The 21,234-nt window shown below is 41.8% G+C and overlaps 2 protein-coding genes across 3 annotated transcripts; one reads left to right on the top strand and one right to left on the bottom strand.

Annotated features, from left to right (window-relative positions):
- Positions 1 to 2,145: 2,145 nt before the first annotated feature.
- On the top strand, positions 2,146 to 12,468 carry ttll9 (tubulin tyrosine ligase-like family, member 9). Of its 2 annotated transcripts, none has more exons than XM_070444469.1 (14): positions 2,146 to 2,218; positions 2,876 to 2,922; positions 3,414 to 3,506; positions 3,751 to 3,862; positions 4,629 to 4,814; positions 5,194 to 5,262; positions 5,440 to 5,530; positions 5,655 to 5,695; positions 5,894 to 5,981; positions 6,578 to 6,636; positions 6,776 to 6,972; positions 10,067 to 10,180; positions 11,760 to 11,884; positions 12,080 to 12,468. In XM_070444469.1, exons 1-14 carry the CDS (start codon positions 2,207 to 2,209, stop codon positions 12,148 to 12,150), a joined length of 1,305 nt encoding a protein of 434 aa, XP_070300570.1. In that variant the 5' UTR covers positions 2,146 to 2,206; the 3' UTR covers positions 12,151 to 12,468. The 2 variants fall into 2 exon arrangements, with proteins under 2 accessions (XP_070300570.1, XP_023846892.1); XM_023991124.2 differs by lacking the exon at positions 2,146 to 2,218 and adding an exon at positions 2,240 to 2,512.
- On the bottom strand, positions 12,304 to 20,880 carry fam217ba (family with sequence similarity 217 member Ba). The gene is made up of 4 exons (XM_023991121.2): positions 20,410 to 20,880; positions 17,281 to 17,374; positions 17,089 to 17,153; positions 12,304 to 17,015 (listed from the first exon to the last, which is right to left on the bottom strand). The coding sequence occupies exons 1-4, from the start codon at positions 20,514 to 20,516 to the stop codon at positions 15,623 to 15,625; spliced, it is 1,659 nt and encodes a 552-aa protein (XP_023846889.1). The 5' UTR covers positions 20,517 to 20,880; the 3' UTR covers positions 12,304 to 15,622.
- Positions 20,881 to 21,234: the final 354 nt, after the last annotated feature.

Genomic DNA, 21,234 nt, shown 5'->3' with positions numbered 1-21,234 from the left:
CCATAAAAATGTGTCTAGTGAAGTTGTTTGCATATGATCTCAGTGATCATGGTCCCATAGTATGTGTTAGAGATACCAAACAGCTAAATTCTAATCCTTGTTTAATTAAGAAGACACATTTTTGAAAGTTTTCTCCTCAAGGGTTTTCACATTACATGTTCTACTCTGATTTAGTCATACATCTAGTCTCCTGTATTCCTGACCCTGAGTTGGCTCAAGAAAATGTATCATCCATATTTATTCCTCTGGCAGATAAACATGCCTCTTTTAAACAATTCAGAGAAAAGAAATCCCCTGGGGTTGATATGATTGATCAATTTTTTGCTGCAGCTCTCTGCCCCCCTGATTGCTGAATCCTTAAACCATATATTTTTTTTTACTGACGTCCRCCTTCACACTCCCCCGACACATATACTCCCCCCTCACAAAGGTGGTTACCGCTGTGACCTAACTAATTATCACCCTATTTCTAAACTTTCTTGCCTAGCTAAAATATTTGAATCSTTGATTAATTCTCAGCTGAAACCTTTCTTATCTTTGAAATGTATTCTAAATGTACATCAGTCAGGTTTTAGACCAGGTCACATCAGTATCTCTGCTGCATCCCTAGTTATAAATTATGTGGATAAAAGGCAACATTGTGCTGCCCTCTTCATTAACCTGTCAAAGGCCTTCAATACTGTTGATCACTCACTGCTAATTCAGAAGCTTTCCTCAATTGACCTAGACCAGGCTATATTAACGCACTTACCACTTCATTAAAGCCGTTAGATGCAGTTTAACATAGCACACTGCACTTTATTACTGGCGACAGTTTTAGTACTCATCCCTGCATTCTCTACCAGAAAGTTAGTTGGCCCTCTTTGATGTCACGTAGGGTGATACATTGCTATGTTTTCATGTATAAAGCTCTTTTACAAAAACTCCCACTTTACCTAGCATCATTACTAAACTTTAGTCTTATGCGTTACAACACCCGGTCTCAGGGATGGCTATTATTACTATTCAGAAATCGAATTGAGGACATTATTACTGATGAATGTATTCGTTTTTTTATGACAGAGTTTTTCTATCTGCTTGTATTTTCTGTAATTATACTTATTTTTAGAAACACTTCAACGTCAACCAGTACAATCTAATATTTTTATTAATAAACCAAGATAGACCAGAGCATGTCGTTCCAATGGAAGCAAATTAATCATAGCGTGCAGAAAACTCGGTGGGCAGAGCCAAGCACGAGCTAGTGAGATCCTATTGGCGCGTTATAGCATTTATTTAAAACAATTCGTTAGCGAACCCTAGTTCTGTGAAGTGCGCGTGTGCACTCCTAAACAACGCAATTTTTTAGAAACTCCGTCCACTCTGTTTGTTACAGAMTGTAGTTTTYGAAACAGAAAACTGTATAGATATTAAATGTTTCATAGATGAAAAAATGAGCAGAATGTCGCCCAAAATCCATCTCGCTCCATCTTCTCTCACTGCCGGCCCCTGGGCTTCCTCTCATCACCATATATGGTACTGAGTGGACACGCCAAGCGGATGCTTCACATTTATACATCAGGTGAAATATCTGGCTCGTTGTTCTAGCTGTAGTAAATTGGCTCTTTGGCTTGCTTTTGCTACAGCCTATGTCAATGAGCGTTAGCATTCTAGCTAACAACTGCTGCATCCAAAATAGTTATTTTTGCAAAAATCACAACCAAATATAGTCTTAGCGACTGTTAAAGCAATAATCAAAACGTAATTAAATGCGTATGAGAACCTTAAYAGGTTAGTTTGTTTAGAAGTAATAAAAACGTAAATCTAGGCTATGTTGAATGGGCGCAGATGACYATGATGGCTTTCTCATGGTGCATTCAAGACAACTGAGAACTTGGGGAAATAACGAGGTAAAATGACGTCAGTAATCTTAAAGTCGTAAAGTCGGAGCTCTAGAAAGAGGCCCAAGTTCCCGACTTGAATTCCCGAGTTAGATGACCGTTGAAAACTGATTTTCCCAGTCGGAGCTTGTTTTTTCCTAGTTCCCAATTGTCTTGAACGCACTGAAGTTGGAGGTTTCCGAGCTTCCAGTTGGTTTGAAGGCTGCATTAGTTGCGCATCCAAAAGACAAGCGCGTCTGTGCGTGACGTCAGTGTGTCTTGTACTGACTGAAAAGGGGGTCTACCAGTGCTGTACGCTTTTTCTCTCTTCCTATGATTTGGGAAATATGAAAATAAATGTAAATAAATGTTCAAAGATTGTGTGTGTGTGTGTGTGTGTGTGTGTGTAATTCATTGTAAATCATGATTATAAATACATTTTTTTCATTCATGAGGTTGCCATGACAACATGTGTTGTCAAACCAGGTAGATACTAGCTAGCTAGCTACTCCTTTCTAGTATCTCTGGTCAAACTACTCGACAGCTAGCTGACGTTAATGCTAGCTAGCTAAACATTTAGCTAATTAACCTTTTAGCTGACCCTGGTAAACAGATGTGGCGAATGCTACCACGAAAACATGTCAAAGAATAAGGTAGGAAAGCCCTTCAAATTAAAATCTATGCATGCTCTGTTTAGCCAACTTTAGCAACGTTAACGTTACTGTTAGCGCATTTTGACCTGTGGTTCTGATATTGGTGAAGCTGAAGGCTCTGGTTCTTCTAGGCAGCCGATAGTGGGCTCTAGAGCAGATTTAGCGCCGATTATCAGCTGCCTAGGCTGGTCTGGTCACGACTTCATTGTGTCCGAAAATATATATTTAGCTTTGTCTCTTTTGTGAACGTTAGCGAAGATAATCAACTAACGTTAAATGTCTAGCTAGCTAACTTATTAGCCTATCACTTGTTCAGGCAATTGTGAATGGCTAGCTAGCTTAAATCATTAATTGTTTCACCAGACTGCTGGATACAAGGGTCCTTATGGTTATCAAAAAAGAAGAGAGGGGTGAGTTGTTCTGCAAATATGGTTGTTAACCAGCTAACGTTAGCTAGTTAACGTTACGCACTAGCATGATTGGAAACATCTGACAGTACATAGACAATTTGGCATTCATTTTGACACCCAGCTAGTTAATTGATGATAGCCACTGTAGGCTAATGCTGTTAGCTGTGTGTGTTTTGTTTATTTGCATTTTACTAGCTATATTGTGTGTACACACTTTAAGAATAAAAGGTTTTACATGTAACCAAATGAGTGTTCTTCAAAGTGTCCTCCAATGGGGACAGCCGAAGAACCCATTTAGGTTCTAGATATAACTTTTTTTTCTTAGTGTAGACGGACTTACTTACATGACAAGAAGTAAAATGCACATGATTTGTGATATGTGATCACAGTAATGGCAAATGGGATTGTATTTGGTGTGATGTTGGATGGCTGAAGTTTGTGACATAGCCTGGCAATGGAAGATACTAACAAACCACTTGTTGACTCCATAGGGATGGAAGAAGTTGTGTACGTTACAAATGTGGCCTAACAAACACCATTCAAGATGTCTTGCGACAAAGACCAGGCTGGATGGAGGTCAAAGAGTGAGTTGTGTAGGCTAGACCTAATGATGTAGCCATAATGTGTGTGTGTGCGTGCGTGCATCCACTACATTGAATTTTGATTAGGCTTTGTAGCATATTGTATCCAGAGTGTGTGTATCTATGTATGTGTGAGTGCATGTGAGCATTTTAATTAGCATATTGTATCCTGAGTGACTTAGCCTACATTACAAGATGTCAAATGCCCATGTTTAAAAAAACTTCTTTTTTTTATCTGTGAGCGCAGTGATGGAGAATGGGATTTTAACTGGTGTGATGTTGGGTGGCTGAGGGAGAATTTCGATCACTCCTACATGGAAGAACACGTGAGGATATGCCATTTCCGCAATCATTATGAGGTCAGTCAGTACCATTACAGATTAGTCAGTAACACTTACTGTGGGGCCCCCCTATCTATGTATTCATAAAGCCTTTACAACACTAGCCTACAAAAGACATTAGGCTATAACAGCCGTCATATCTATTCTTGTTAGATGACAGGCAAATCTGTTGTCATGTGCTTCTATGTCAACTACTGCACATGACAACAGATTTGCCTGACTGTAGCCTAACTAGCCTCATAGAATATTTTGCCGGTGTCCATAAGGTTCATGTTTATCACTGCCTATGGGGGACATTATAATGTCTTAGCTGTTATGAAGGCTTTTATGATGCACGAGGATCCCTACAATAGTGMTACCATGTATTGTAAAAATAGCTGTTACCATATATGGACAGCAGGTGTCATTGTAACATATTTTCCCATGTGGCGCTCTTATTTATAGTCATGTGTATTATAAAGGCAATCTGCAGTTCAAACAACAAAGCGGTCACCCCACACTGTTTTGGTAAACAGCTGAGGAATGGGCTGGAGAAATGCAACCACTCTCAAATTCATAGTTAGATAGACTTATGGATGAAAGGACTGACCATCCATCCCTGAGATCAAAAATATACATTATTAGTTTAAGTAAGATCATAAGGCATTTCTTAAAGAATCAATGTGTATATAGGCTATCATTAATTTAAGAGTCAAAAAATGTATGTACCAATTGCAGATTGCCCCTCATAACATAACACTTATGTTTGTACTGTATCATAATCTTAATTTGATTTATGATGCAGCTGACGCGCAAGAACCTAATGGTGAAAAACCTGAAGAGGTACCGCAAAACCCTTGAGAGGGAAGCTGGCCGCATTGAAGCGTCCAAATGTGACTTTTTCCCCCGAACCTTTGAACTACCCAGTGAATACCACCTCTTTGTGGAAGAGTTCAAACGGAGCCCGGGCAGCACCTGGATCATGAAACCGGTGAGAGGACCTGCAGATTTGTTTTATTGTTTAATATAGGCCTATCGAACCTTTAATTAATCCATTCCCATCAAAGATACAAAAACATATATTTTCCAAGGGAGATGTGGCAAACAAGGCAGCTCCAGTTTAAAAAAAACACAGAACAATCATACAACCAGAACATACCTGTGCACTAAATCTATAAGTCTACAAATACATTATTTTCAACAGTGAACGTGACAATTCACACAAGCTTAGTTTAGCATTAGGTTGCCATCAGTAATAAGAAGAGTAGACAAAACAAAACTTTTGCTTTTACATTATGCACTAACATAATACATTTGTATCTTTATACTATAGTTATGAAGTTCATCTCCCTCTATCAATCTTTGTTCAGGTTGCAAGATCTCAGGGGAAGGGCATTTTCCTATTTCAAAAACTGAAAGACATCATGGACTGGAAAAAGGTAACACCATGCGGTAATATAATAAATTGAAACATGACATTATATGATTGTTGTGCAATGTAGATGTCTTATAGGTTGTTGCCCTTAACTTTTACATGGTTTATGTTCATGTTTATAAAAATAAATAAAAAATGACAGACAAACACACACTGACACTGTATGTTTGTGTTTGTACAGGATGGGAGTCGCTCAGAGGAGCAGAGAGATGAGACTCAAGTGGAGAGCTACGTTGCACAGCGCTACGTAGAAAATCCCTACCTTATCAGTGGTGCATTAAACTTAAGTTTGATAATAGGTCTAAGTTTGGAATAAATTATTACACAATGGATTATTTTGATATTTCTGTATTGCTCTTCTCTAACTTTCTCTTTTTATGACCCTTCCTTACATAGGAAGAAAATTTGACTTGAGGGTTTATGTATTGGTTACATCAGTAAGTTTAGGTCTTCTCAATCACTAAATTAATCAAAATCAAAGTAATCAAATCTAAAACTATTTTGGTAGATCATTGGATTTAAGCACTTCACTCATACGGGCTTGACACACGTCAACTGATGAAGTAAGCAACACATGCTGTAAAATATGTACATTTAACACTGTTAACTAGAATTCATTTGTGTGTGTGTCTTAGTATATCCCACTGAAGGCATGGTTATATCGAGATGGTTTTGCTCGATTCTCCAGCACCCGATTCTCTCTCACCAGCATTGATGACCAGTGTATCCTTCTCCTTACCTCATTACAGCCTTGAATGTGAGCTGAGTTATTGTCTAAGAACAGTTATCTGCACACAGTAGTCGACTGTTCTGCAGCCAAATAATAATAATTGTCTTTTCCTAAGAAACAAACTCCCAACGGTCGGCTCTATTTCATCTCGACTCAATTCAGGATTAAAACCCGGAATCCTAATAATAAATTGTCTGTAACAATTTGAGTCTTTTGAATTGCCTGGAATTMAAATACAGTTGACCCAAATTCTGTTCTACTATTTCTCCATCATCTCTTTCTCCAGTGCCAGTCTGTTTGTGCCATCATGCCAACTCCTTGTCACTCATTATCCTGTCATATAGTGCATTCCAAAAGTATTTAGACCCCTTGACCTTTTCCACATTTTGTTACATTACAGCCTTATTCTAAAATGGATTAAATCATTTTTTCCCCTCATCAATCTACACACAATACTCCATAATGACAAAGCAAAAACAGGTTTTTAAGAAATTGTTTGGCTTGGCAATGACAACAATGGAGTTGGCAGGAGTACAAACAGATCTGGGACTAGGCAAATAGAACATGTCTCTTTAATGCTTCTCCTAAGATGTCCATCTCACCAATGTGGCAGTGCAAAAAACAGCGCCAGATTATGATCCTGAAAAGGTGTGTAGAATTCCTTCAAAAGTCACAATGTTGGGGGTAATCTAATCCGAATGTTTAGTAAGACCACTGCTAAACACAATTTAAGAATAAATTACTTTGCTATGAATCTCTCTCTCTGTTCTCCCTTCCGTGTGTGTAGGGCTGTAAGTGGCAGATGCAGCAGCTTCGGCGATACCTGACTGCGAGGCATGGCACAGAGACCATAGAGGCTCTGTTTAAGGACGTTGACAACATATTTGTCCGTAGCCTGCAGAGTGTGCAGAAAGTAATCATCAACGACAAACACTGCTTTGAGCTCTATGGCTATGACATTCTACTGGATCAGGACCTCAAACCGTGAGACACACGCACACCTCCCTCCTCATTCCCCACCAACTGAATGCATTTTTAATGCAAAACATTAACCAGTCTGAGCCCAGTATGTAACCATTGAATTGCTTTATAAATCTGACATTTATGTAGGAAGGAACCTCATGAAGCTGGTTGAGGGAATGCAAAGAGTGTGCAAAGCTGTTATCAAAGCAAAGGGTTGCTACTTTGAAGAATCTAAAATATATTATGATTTGTTTAACACTTTTTTGGTTACTACATGATTCCATATGTGTTATTTCATAGTTTTGATGTCTTCACTATTATTCTACAATGTAGAAAATAGTAAAAATAAAGAAAACCCCTTGAATGAAAGGGAGAGAGGGATATCTAGTCAGTTGTACAACTAAATGCCTTCAACTGAAATATGTCTTCTGCATTTAACCCAACCCCTCTGAATCAGAGAGGTACGGTGGGCTGCCTTAATCGACATCCATGTCTTGAGTAGATGTATCCAAACTTTTGACTGGTACTGTATATATACACAGTATATATACAGTGCATTCGGAAAGTTTTCAGACACCTTAACTTTTTCCACATTTTGTTACGTTACAGCCTTATACTAAAATGGATTCAATCGGTTTTTTTCTCATCAATCTACACACAAGACCCCATAATGACAAAACAAAAAACATTTGCAGATGTATTAAAAATAAAAACTGATATAACATTTACATAAGTATTCAGACCCTTTACTCAGTACTTTGGCAGCGATTACAGCCTCGATTCTTCATGGGTATGACGCTATAAGCTTGGCACACCTGTATTTGAGTTTTTCCCATTGTTCTCTGGAGATCCTCAAGCTCTGTCAGGTTGGATGGGGAGCGTCGCAGCATAGTTATTTTCAGGTCTCCAGAGATGTTCGATCGGGTTCAAGTCCGGGCTCTGGCTGGGCCACTCAAGGACATTGAGACTTGTTCCAAAGCCACTCCTGCGTTGTCTTGGCTGTGTGCTTAGGGTCGTTGTCCTGTTGGAAGGTGAACCTTCACCCCAGTCTGAGGTCCTGAGCGCTCTGGAGCAGGTTTTCATCAAGGATCTCTCTGTATTTTGCTCCATTCATCTTTCTCTCGATCCTGACTAGTCTCCCAGTGCCTGCGGCTGAAAAACATCCCCAGAGCATGATGCTGCTACCACCATGCTTTTCCATAGGTACCAGGTTTCCTCCAGACGTGACGCTTGACATTCAGGCCAAAGAGTTCAATCTTTGTTTTATCAGATCAGAGAATCTTGTTTCTCATGGTCTGAGAGTCCTTTAGGTGCCTTTTGACAAACTTCAAGCGGGCTGTCATGTGCCTTTTACTGATGAGTGGCTTTCGTCTGGCCTGATTGTTGGAGTGCTGAAGAGATGGTTGTCCTTCTGGAAGGTTCTCCCATCTCTACAGAGGAACTCTGGAGCTCTGTCACAGTGACTATCGGGTTCTTGGTCACCTCTCTGACCAAGGCCCTTCTCCTCCGATTGCTCAGTTTGGCCGGGCGGCCAGCTCTAGGAAGAGTCTTGGTGGTTCCAAACTTTTTCAGTTTAATAATGATGGAGGCCACTGTGTTCTTGGGGACCTTCAATGCTGCAGACATTTTCTGGTACCCTTCCCCAGATCTGTACCTCGACACAATCCTGTCTCGGAGCTCTACAGACAATTCCTTCGACCTCGTGGCTTAGTTTTTGCTCTGACATGCACTTTCAACTGTGGGACCTTAAATAGACAGGTGTGTGCCTTTCCAAATCATGTCCAATCAATTGAATTTACCACAGGTGGACTCCAATCAAGTTGTAGAAACATCTCAAGGATGATCAATGGAAACCGTTTGCACATGAGCTCAATTTCAAGTCTCATAGCACAGGGTCTGACTACATATGTAAATAAGGTATATCTGTTTTTTAAATTTAATAAATGTGCAACATTTTATAAAAATCTGTTTTCCCTTCGTCATTATAGGATGTTATGTGTAGATTGATGAGAGAAAACAAATATTTAATACATTTTAGAATACAACTGTAATGTGGAAAAAGTCAAGGGGTGTGAATTATTTCTGAATGCACTGTAGATGAGAAAACAAATAGATGAGTGATACCCCCTCCACTTATTTGCCCATCCAGAGAATTAACCAAATATACAGATGGAGATTCAGTGAAACAAAATCACATTGATTTGTTAAGACTTGTCAGTCTTTTGGTCGGGAGTAGGCCTAGGCTACTAATTGACATAGAGTGAAGAGCAAACTAATCCACTTGTTAATTTTTCAATTTAACCTTTATTTAACTAGGCAAGTCAGTTAAGAACAAATTCTTATTTACAATGACGGCCTACACCGGCCAAACCTGGACGATGCTGGTCCAATTGTGCACCGCTCTATGGGACTCCCAATCACGGCCGGTTGTGATACAGCCTGGATTTGAACCAGGCTTGAGGCTTTTGACCCTCTCCACTGTGGCCCCGTCGATGTGGATAGCCCCGTCTCTCTGCTTTCTCCTGTAGTCCACGATCAGCTCCTTCGTTTTGTTGAGGGAGAGGTTATTTTCTTGGCACCACTCCGCCAGAGCTCCCACGTCCTCCCTGTAGGCCGACTCGTCATTGTTGGTAATCAGGTCTACCACTGTTGTCGTCAGCAAACTTGATGATTGAGTTGGAGACCTGCATGGCCAAGCAGTCATGGATGAACAGGGAGTACAGGAGGGGGCTGAGCACGCATTTCTGTGGGGAGCGGTTCAGACCCAGGGCCCTGAGCTTAGTGATGCGCTTGGAGGGCACTATGGTGTTGAAGGCTGAGCTGTAGTCAATTAACAGCATTCTGACATAGGTATTTAGGGGCAGTCTACAGTACAATGGCGATTGCGTTGTCCGTGGATCTGTTGGTGTGTCCACAATGTAAAATGGTAGCTAGGTCTGTCACAATTCTTGGATCATCTTAATGTTAGATCATTGCCGTCATCCTTAATCTCTTTTGGGCCGATTCAGAATTATAAGCGGGCGCAACTCTTCACTTAATCTTTCATTGATGTCAATGGGAGACTGGTGCGAACATTCAAGTCGGATCGCAATTCCTAATTTGTGTCTCTCCACAGGTGGCTGATAGAGGTGAACGCCTCTCCCTCTCTCACCGCCAGCAGCAAAGAGGATTACGACATGAAGTGTTGTCTGCTGGAGGACACCTTACACATCGTGGACATGGAGGGCAGGTAGGGAGTGGGGAAAGGATACTCAACCCAGGGCCAACATGCCTACTGGTTTCCTTCTTTGCTTTTGATTTAGACCTTGGAAATCAAGATTCTCAGGCCAATCTGTGACATTATTTGGGTTTTAAAGTAACTCCAGGGAAAATATAATTTTTAAAAGCTCATTCTGTGAACTCATAGCCAAATAATGTTGTTGACTCACAAGTCCTTTACTCACAAGTCCTTTACTTTGTGGCCAAAGCATAAATTAGATAATAACCACTGTAATACCCCTCCTCAAACCTGTATCTGAAACAGACTGTTTCAAAAAGTTGACCTCTCACACTTTGGCCGYTATGTCTCATTGGCTAAACAAGCAAATAAACRGTTCGGACAGGGGTTCACAGAAGGGGGGGGGGGGGGGGWAATCTATTTCACTCATATTGTATAGGTCATATTTCCTAGAAGATCTGGACAGCTAAAATACTGGACAGCTACTGAAAAATCCACAGACAAAATGGCCCCCTAGTGATAGAGCTGAATATCTCTGGATTAGGGTAGACGTCATTATGACCCTTTGTGGCAGGGTTGTGGGCAGTTCCATTTCAATTCAGTTAATACAGGAAGTACAGAAATTTCAATTGGAATTTCTTTCTTATTGAATTTGAGTTTACCAATTTGAGAAACCAGTAGGCATGAATTTGAGTTTTCCCTTTTTAAAAGGGAAACCACACTACAGGTTCAACTCAGAATGTTTACTCTGTATTAACATTAACTGCGTTACACCTGACATACCCTATAAGCTCCAGTGCAGACTGCAATTGTCACTAGATATTGACCTAGCCTCAAAATATACAGTATCAACATTCTGAGTGACCCGCAGTGTGGTTGCCTTTAGTGATGGAATTGGATCCAAATATTGGCTTGCTCCTTTCCTACCTTCGTTACTTTCCACTGATGAAAAGACTTGATTGGTAGTCTTCCTGTGCAGATGGAGTACCTCTCGCATGAACAATGTTCCAACATACATGTCTGCACCGATACAAACGTCCAGTTGCTATAGTCGGAAATGGACAGGAAAGCAGGAAATCCAGCTTTCTTACTTCACCGCCTTTTCCGATTGTACCCTGGTATAAACATCCCCACCGGACACAAAATTGGTAGCTAGCTAGATGGAGCTGGCAGAGAATATTTTCAATGTGTATTTTCCAAGTTAGTAGTTTGCATGAGCCATGACAGCGAACGTTAGTGTTACAAGCTTTCCACCACTGACTGGCTGTGGCTATAATTAATTAGCCTAGCTATCTGCGTTCACGTTGGGTCCATCTCTTTCATGTTTCCGAGGTGATAATATATCAAGGGCACAATTCCCGCCTGCATTTTAAGCTGAGCCTACCTAAATGTATGATTTGTTGGGAGAGTTGTCTGTCTGAAGAGCACCCTCCCTGGAAGATTTTTTTCTCCCCTTTCGAAGTTGCCAAGAAAATCCCCTATTGTTCCCAGACCTAAGGCAACAGCACTTCCCGAGACTACTTAATAGGGGAAAGTGATTTGGTGATATTTTTCCTATCATCTATATTCTCTCTTTGGTTGTTCTCTTTAGATTGACTGGCAGAGAAAAGAGGGTTGGTGGCTATGACCTTATGTGGAACGATGGACCCGTCTACAGAGAAGATATCAACCTAGAGACACTGGGCAGCGCCTGTTTCACTGCAAACACACACCTCGGTAAGTCTGGCTTAAACTGTTACTCTCAGTCACCACACTTGGGTTCAAGTTCATCTCAAGTCAGTCAAACAAAAAAGCCTCATAGAAAATGATTGGCTCTTAACCATGAATTTTTACACTTCAATACATTTGCTTCTCACCTTAGAGAGAGCATAATATCAGATTGTGTTTTGACAACTGTTTTCCCCACAACAGGATGTGTAAACGACAGAAAGAAGCAACTCCGTCAGCTTCTAAAACCATTTCCAGGGAAGAAGAGGATATGACACACTACCCAAAAATATTTTCCAATTGAAACCAACAAGCCTACATATCACCACCAGTATACAGTTTCCATCAATATTTCATAAATATGTATTTTCTTACAACCTCACTCATAGATGGTAAGGTCACACTCACTCAATGATATCACTCAATGATTCAGTGCAAAGCATATTTATTTCTATGCCTTACAAACAACTGCATTCAACATTGAGAAAATATGCACCACTTTCTGTGTGCGTGTGAGAATGTTTACGACAACTCTACTCCCTGATCTATGGCTTTACATTAATATTGAATAAATAAAGTGCAATTTAACACAGTATGACTATTACATGTATGTAGCGCTTCAATGAATAAATTCCACATAAAGTACAATACATTGATAGACGTTCTAATGTAAACAAATGGAATAACTGTTAAATTATGCAAAAAAATATACATTCAGCTTTTTTGCTTAACATTTTTCCTACCCAAAACTGTAAACATAAATGTCAATGACAAATGCGAATCAAAATGTGATTAACACAATATCTATCATAAATAGAACTATGGTATACAAAATTTGGAAAAATACGCATTTACATTCGTAGCAAACATTAGACTGTCTCTCTTGAACAAAAAAAGAGCTTAGCCCTATGCAAATTATACTTGTAATAGACAATGTCAATTAAAGTCTATTCAAACAAGAGAAAGCCCTTACACAAGTATACCTTGAATAGAGTATATCATTCATATTGAACCAATAAACCATCATTCCAACAATATCACAAAGTGTGTGTCTCTCCGTATTCAACAATTTAACTCTTAGACACAGAAACAAATGAGGCACCAAAGAAAGATACATGATGGTCAAGCAACAAAGAAAAACATATAGTGAGAGAATAAAGGAACAAATACATTCCAACACCAAAAACAGCTCCACTAGACCGATGATGATGGCTATTTTGAGTGAACCTCAGGCTCTGTGGATCAGCCTACTTGCTGACTAAATAATTAATGGTTGACTAATAATAGGCCTATATGTTGTCTACTTTTCAACATCAATAACCTGTACTAACAAAAATGTCTGTACAGTGCAAAGTGCCTTGAGCCAACGTCTTCAGTTTGCCTAAAAGCCTTAATTGATTACAGTCTGAAATAAACATGTTTGGAAAGAATATTTGCTCCACACATTAGATCATAATATCAGATATCATGGTCCAAGCTCCATGTAAAGGCTTGTTTGTATTGCCCAAACAAAAATTGTTACAGTGCAAGATTGTTACAGTACAACATGTTGGCAATGTTTTTATTCTTTGACCTATTAAAGTATCACTTAAAATCAAGTCTACATGAAATAGATGATTATATATATTTTATTTGACCTTTTGAAAGTTGCAAACAGCTAGCGTAGTGATTTAAACAGCAGTAAAACAGTAAAAAGAGCCTTCAGAAAGTATTCACACCCCTTGACATTTTCCACATTTTGTTGTGTTAGAGCCTGAATTTAAAATGGATTAAATTTAGATGTTGTATCACTGGCAGAGCCTGTTTCACTGTGGAATTATGTTTTTAGAACATTTTTACAAATTAATTACGGATGAAAAGCTTGAGTTAATAAGTATTCAACCCCTTTGTTATGGCAAGCCTAAATAAGTTCAGGAATTTCAAACAAAGATTTGACCACAAAGACCAGGGATGTTTTCCAATGCCTCGCTAAGGGCACCTATTGGTAGATACACATTTTAAAAAGCAGACATTGAATATCCTTTTGAGCATGGTGAAGTTATTAATTACAATTTGGATGGTGTATCAATACAGTGTAGTCACAATGTAGTCACTTCAAAGATACAGGCGTCCTTCCTAACTCAGTTGCCAGAGAGGAAGGGAACCGCTCAGGAATTTCACAATGGGGCCAATGGTGACTTTAAAACAGTTACAGAGTTTCATGGCTGTGATAGGAGAAAACTGAGGATGGATCAACAACATTGTAGTTACTCCACAATACTAACCTAAATGACAGAGTGAAAAGAAGGAAACCTGAACAGAATACAAATATTGCAAAACATGCATCCTGTTTGCAACAAGGCACTAAAGTACTATTGCAACAAAAAAAATGTGGCAAAGAAATTAACTTTATATCCTTAATACAAAGCATTATGTTTGGGGAAAATCCAACACATCACTGCATACCACTCCATATTTTCAAGCATGATGGTGGTGGTTTCATCATGTTATGGGTATGCAGCAGCATACCACCCTGCATACCACTGCTGGCTTGCTTCTGAAGGGTTGGTCCTGGTCAGTCGCTGGATGGGATACCAGATGCTGCTGGAAATGTGGTGGAGGGCCAGTAGGAGGCACTCTTTCCTCTGGTCTAAAAAATATCCCAATACCCCAGGGCAGTGATTGGGGACACTGCCCTTTGTAGGGTGCTGTCTTTCGGATGGGACGTTAAACTGGTGTCCTGACTCTCTGAGGCACTCCCATGGCACTTATTGTTAGAGTAGGGGTGTTAACCCTGGTGTCCTGGCTAAATTCCCAATCTGGCCCTCAAACCATCACGGTCACCTAATAATCCCCAGTTTACAATTGGCTCATTCAACCCTCTCCCCTGTAACTATTCCCCAGGTTGTTGCTGTAAATGAGAATGTGTTCTCAGTCAACTTACCTGGTAAAATACCAGAAAAAGAAAAAAAAATGCTTGTCATCAACAAGGACTATGGAGTTCTTTTTAGGATAATAGAATATACTATGCATAGGCAAAATCCAAAAGGAAAACCTGGTTCAGTCTGCTTTCCAACAGACACCGGGAGACAAATTCACCTTTCAGCATGACAATAACCTAAAAGTTGCTTACCAAGACAACATTGAATGTTCCCAAGTGACCTAGTTACAGTTTTGACTTATAATCGGCTTGAAAATCTAGGGCAAGACTTGAAAATGGCTGTCTAGCACTGATCAACAACCAACTTCACAGAGATTTTTTTTTCATTATAATGTGCAAATATTCTACAGTCCCGATGTGCAAAGCTCTTAGAGACTTACCCAGAAAGACTCAAAGCTGTAAATCGCTGCCAAAGGTGATTCGAATATGTATTTTGTTTTATTTAACTAGGCCGTTAAGAACAAATTCTTATTTACAATGACAGGGGACTGCAGTGGCGCCCCTTGTACTGAGATGCAGTGCCTTAGACCGCTGCGCAACTTGGGAGCCCCATTGACTCAAGGGTGTGAATACTTACGTAAATGAGATGTTTCTGTATTTAACTTTCAATACATTTGCAAACATTTCGAAAAACATGTTTCCACTTTGTCATTATGTGGCATTTTATGTAGATGGGTGAGAGAAAAAAAGAGATTTAATCCATTTTGAATTCAGGCTGTAACACGACAAAAAGTAAAAGGATATGAACACTTTCTGAAGGCACTGTATATTATATAGAACTTTATCAAGCACAACTTTAAGCTCCTGTACTGAGCCAGGAAATGTGGTTACTTTGCAATAAAGTGAACATTCTTTGCTTTTCCATTCGCTTTGGCAGACAACGGTGCCTTGAAGAGAGAGAGTGGCTCTTTTACTGTTCTTTTAACCCCACTTTTAGATGCCTGACTTCCTGTTTCTGTCCTCTGACAGTCTTTCTCGACCCTCTTGATCGTGTTAGACTCTCGTTTACTTCCAGAGTGTGTGTGTTTCTCCACACCTGCCTTAGCCGTACTGGACTCCTTCCTCACCTCGGCTTCCGAATTGGCTCTGGCGCGGCCTTTCTTCACACCGGCATGACCTGTACCGTTAGTGCCTGGCTCCTGGGCGGGTTTGCGGATGTTGCCAACCGCCTGCATGTGTCTGACGTGGCTTCTTCCTGCCGAGGGGCTACCTGGAGTCTGTCCTCCTCCACTGCAGCCTGTAGCCCTACTCTCAGAGGAAGTGACCCGGCTCTCACTGCTGCTCCTCTTCGGGGGAACCCCGGGCCTGGCTCGGCGCTCCAGCAGGGGACTGAGGCGCGAGTGGCGCTGGTAGGCGTACGAGGAGCAGCTCCCGTTGCACAGAGGGTAGCGGATGTGACAATGGGGGCAGACAGGGAGGCGGGCGAGCTGCTGTGCTGCCAGCGAGGGGGGGTTGTGAGGGGCAAACGGGAAGGCGCGCTGACACTGCCGCAGGCCTTTGGGGGAGCTGAGGCGGCTGGGTGGCGCCGTGTGGGGCCGAGGTGCGTTCGTGGTGGTGGCAGAGGGGAAGCCCAGGGCCCTAGGACGGCCCCCCGCAGGTCGGCAGGTCTCCGCCTGCACAGTCTGGATCTGGAGCCACTCCAACTGCAGCAGCCTCTCCAGGTACTTCTCCAGGGGCCCCACAGGTTTGGGGCGAGGTGCGCCTCGGCCCTCCGTGTGGAGGAACACAGCCAGCTGGCGTAGGCTCCAGGTGTTGAAGGGAGGAGGCAGGAAGTCAGGGTAGTTGTAGCTGACGCTCTCGTTGTCGCTCGTGGCCCCGTGTGGTCCTGGGAAGGCTGGGGGGAAGTCGCTGGAGTTGATCACTTCAGCACGGAGGTTGAGATGGGGTGGGGTGCAGGGGGTACAGGGGGAGGGGAGTACAGGTAGTCTCTCTGAGTCTGACAGGTCACTGGCGCTGTCCGAGTCGACTTCCTTCTGCTCAAACTGCCTGAGAGACTCCAGGGTGGGGACTTGAGTGTGTGTGTGAAGCCGCATTGGCCCCTGGCGCAGCCCAGGTATAGGGGAGAGGGGCAGAGAGAGAGCTTTCCGACTTCGGCCCAGTACCCCATGATTCTGATCTAACTCACCGCAACATGGGGACGTTCGCTGAACCTCTCGCTTCTCCTGCCTCTGTGTGGAGGAGTGTGTGTGTGGTTTAGACTTCAAGCCTCCTTCTTGAGGGCTGTGGAGAGTTAAAGTGTTAAGGATTTGACTGGACTGAGTCATTTTAAGAAAGGGTTCCCCTATAAACTTACCTTGCCAGTTTGCTAGTGTTTCGAGTAGTGCCAGATTTGACTCTGCTTCCCTTTGAATGAATGCCCTGAGGAGAAAATGTACCATATAAGTTATTTGCCAAACACTAGTCTGGTTATTAATGGTACTTGTGCACATAACAAGACCTCATGATCTGCAAGACCTGCAAGATGATTTCACCACCAGTCACTCACCCTCTGGATTGTCGACACAGTGTCCTTATCCTGACCTGGAAGGGAATTCTTGAGCTGAGCTCCTGCCTTCTTCACCTTGTTAGCTTTCTTTGAACTGTTGAAACAAGAGAGTGGAGTGAGGAGACAGGAGAGAGTTTGTAATTATCTCTTTGCACTATACGCAATTTGGAGTGTTCCTGCATGTGGGCTTTCCTGAATTTGCAGGAACCCCTCTTTATACTTCTATTGGCCACTTTTTAAGCTACGACTCCGGTATACAGGCAGGAGGCGGTGGCGCGCCAGTACAGTAGGTGATGGTAATGATGGTAGTGATGGTAAGGTGATGTAATGCACCATAACGTTGGATGCCAACCGCCAATAAACCCCACAGAAGAAGAAGTGCCTGTCGGGCATTGCTTTCCTGCAGTTATGTTAACGATGGCTAGAGCAGGTGTTCGACAAGTGTTAGCGAAGGACACTGGATGCTAGGTAGCTAACTAGGACACCGGCGGTACATAGGAAGCAGGATGCGGGATATGTAGGTAGCTAGCACACTGTTTTCCCGCAGTTATGTTAACCACGGTGAGGGCAGCAGGTGTTCGGCAGGCGTTAGAGAAGGAGTAAATCCATTTGAATTCAATCACATTTTGTGATTGCGTCAAACAGTATGCGTAGCTGGCTTGACAGAAATGGTAGCAGAAGGTGTTGATGATACGTTACTAGAGAAATGAGACCAAGTCAAGACGCTGCACAGGGTGGATCGGTATTTAGTAAGACAGTTTATTCAATGTAAAGATATCTTAGCAAAGCGTGCTGCACGGCCCCGTTCTGTCTGACTCATATGGAATCGTCGGAAAAGAGGCTCTAAACATATTGTGCAGATTATATATGCAGTAAATGACGTAGGTTGAATCTGGTAGTCTGGCCTTCTGATTGGTCGATCTGGGTCGTGGGTAGTCCTGTTCGGGCCTGATGTCGACGTTCCATTGGCTCTTAACATGGTTCTTTGTCTTAGAGTCTCAACCTCGAGCAGAATGCATGTGCGTTTTGTTTTAGCAGGGGCCTGTTCATGGGGGAGGGGAGTGTGTGTGGGTCTGTGGTTATTATCATTAAGGGTACGAAGTGTGGGGGTATAGAGGGGGATGGGTGCATGTTGTGTCAAGTATAGCTTGTGTTGAGAAGTTGTTAAAACAAGTTGCCAGTATCTATTACAATTTCTTACAAAGGTGAATGTTTAACTTTTGTTGCACACATCCACATTATGCTGCATACTATTTTGCGCAACAACAGTATCTGTGTGATCAAGGCGTCCCGCACGCAACTCTGACGCTTCGATTGCGCAAAATAGTACGCAGCATCATCTGGATATGTATGCAACAAAAGTTCAACATTCACCTTCTGCTACCATTTCTGTCAAGCCGTCTACACATACAGTACAGTTTGACGCAAACGTTCGATAAATCCAACGTATGCACCACACCGAACGCACTGCAACTGCCTCTGCAATGCAATGCTGCAAACGCAACGTTTAATTGGAAATGAATGTAATTCTGGTGTACCAAAATGCAATGATGTCGGTGTGTTCGACACATTAATGCTTTGCAGTTGTGCATCCTGATGTACTATGCTGACTGCTCCCTTTTATGTACTCTTTTGTACATACATTCTGTTTGTAGTTCAATAAAGTTTATTGCGACGTGCTGGCCACCTACTCCTCTTCTTTCTTTTACATTAAAAGGTACAACAATTTTTAGAATGTTTATTCAATTTATTTATGAAATTATAACATTTTGACAACCCTGTTTGTAAGCTTTTAAATGATATCAACCATTTACTGTATATTTTCCAGTGATGAAGACATTAATGTCTCTTGGTATGGTGGGGTATGGGAAATGGGTCAACTTCGAGCACCTCTATCTCCTGAATGATTTGACATTCAGGTCCAAAAAGTAACTTACTGACCATTTCTTCCATGGGCAAACATGTATACAAAGTTTTATTTAAATCAAAAGCGAAGCTGTCAAAAAGTGATTGAATTCATATGGATTTACCCGAAGGACAAGTGGTGCTAGCTAGGACTCCAGCGGTACACAGTAGGCAAGAGGCGGGATAGGTAACTAACTAGCACAGCAGTATAGTGTACTTCGCCCCCACCTGTCAGGGCACTGTTTTCCCGCAGTTCTGTTAACGACGGCAAGGGCAGGTGTTCGGCATGCAGGCGCGAAGGACACTGTATGCTAGCTAGCTAGGACTCTGGCGGTACACAGCAGGCAGGATAGGTAGCTAGCTAGAACACCAGTAGACAGTGTCCTTCGCCCCTGAAAAACTCCAATAATACTTTTATTTCCCATTTGACCCAGATTTTAATAACATAGACAATCAGGGGAAATCCAGAATATCAAAAGTGTCACACAAGCTTGAAGATGTCTTGCTCTTTGGGAGGGGGCGTGCCTGCAGATGCAGGAATGCCCACATGCACATTGCAGGCCGCAATCACACACTATTGGGAAATTGTGGGGAATGCATGAATTATCAACCCAAGAAGTGCTAGCTAGCTCTTTTACTCCTGAGGTGCTGACCTGTTGCACCCTCTATACACCCCCCCCCCCTCCTCCCTATTTCTATGGGCACAAAGACTGTTCATGACACAAACTGTTCACACCCCTCTTGTTGGCATAGAGAACTTTGCAGGTTTAAAGCTTATGTCCTGTAATTCTACACATTTTGTCATGAAGTGCAGATAAAAAAAATACTTTTAAAGCTAATTTTCTTGCAATTTTATACATTTTACCACGCCTAYTGTATATTCATATGAAATTTGAGTGACTCGAACATTACTACAGTTTTGGAAACCACTGCTCTATATAACCACTGTGATTATTATTTAACCCTGCTGGTCATCTATGAACGTTTGAATATCTTGAAGAACGATCTGGCCTTAATGGCCATGTACTCTTATAATATTAACCCGTACAGCCAGAAGAGGAATTGCCACCTCTCAGAGCCTGGTTCCTCTCTAGGTTTCTACCAGCCACTGTGCTTCTACATCTGCATTGCTTGCTCTTTGGGGTTGTAGGATGGGTTTCTGTATAAGCACTTTGTGACAACTACTGATGTGAAAAAGGCTTTATAATACATTTGATTGATTACCTCGTAATCGGTCCGTTATTTTCAGAATTTTTCGTACGTATCTTCTCTTTGGAAACAACGCGTTTCAATGCCGTGGAGGCAGTGCGTTCCTGCATAATGGGGCCCATGATCCTGGAGCTCAAGGACAGCTGCTTTCAGTCCAATGCAACGGAATAATGTCCTACTGTAGCTATAGATGCCAACCTAAATCCCATATGAGGTACTCTATGTCGAGGGTAAAATCGTCCATATTATCGAAAGTGATGCAGTGCATAATGCGCATATCAGCAGTCTATTCCCGTGCGAAAACAAATACTGTAATAATATTCCAGTTTTTTCAAGGGTTTACTGCCGTGTCGTGTACGGCAGCTAACGTAAGCCCCCGATCAATATAACAACTGTATCCTAAATTCGCTTCCGCTATCAATGTGTCGAATAGGTTTGTTTACTTGCTGCGGTCCCTGTCTGGCACAGTTCGGTAGCCCACTGCTGGGATGCGTTCAGTTCATTAAACGATTTGCTACGTTGCATAACGTACACGTTTCCCCAAAACGCTGCGCACCGTTCTTCAACATTATTTGAAGTGTGTTTGCTCCCGTTTCACAGGTGTGATCAATATGTGTCTGCCCATTTCAAATCGCAAAACTCGTGCAGCACACAATCGTCCCCTATGCCACCATAGCCTATTCACAACATTCAACTGGTCGTTCAGAACAGGACCGTTTACAACACAACGCTTAGTTCTGCTGAATGCGGCCCTGTTGTGTTAGCAGAGGAGAGCATTATGGGAATTGATGTCATTACAACTGACGCTTTAAACACACACATGCTGTATTGTTTTCTGTA

Source organism: Salvelinus sp. IW2-2015, linkage group LG7 (genome assembly GCF_002910315.2).
Source record: "Salvelinus sp. IW2-2015 linkage group LG7, ASM291031v2, whole genome shotgun sequence".
Classification (NCBI taxonomy): Eukaryota; Metazoa; Chordata; class Actinopteri; order Salmoniformes; family Salmonidae; genus Salvelinus; species Salvelinus sp. IW2-2015.
This window is presented reverse-complemented; position numbering and strand designations above follow the sequence as displayed.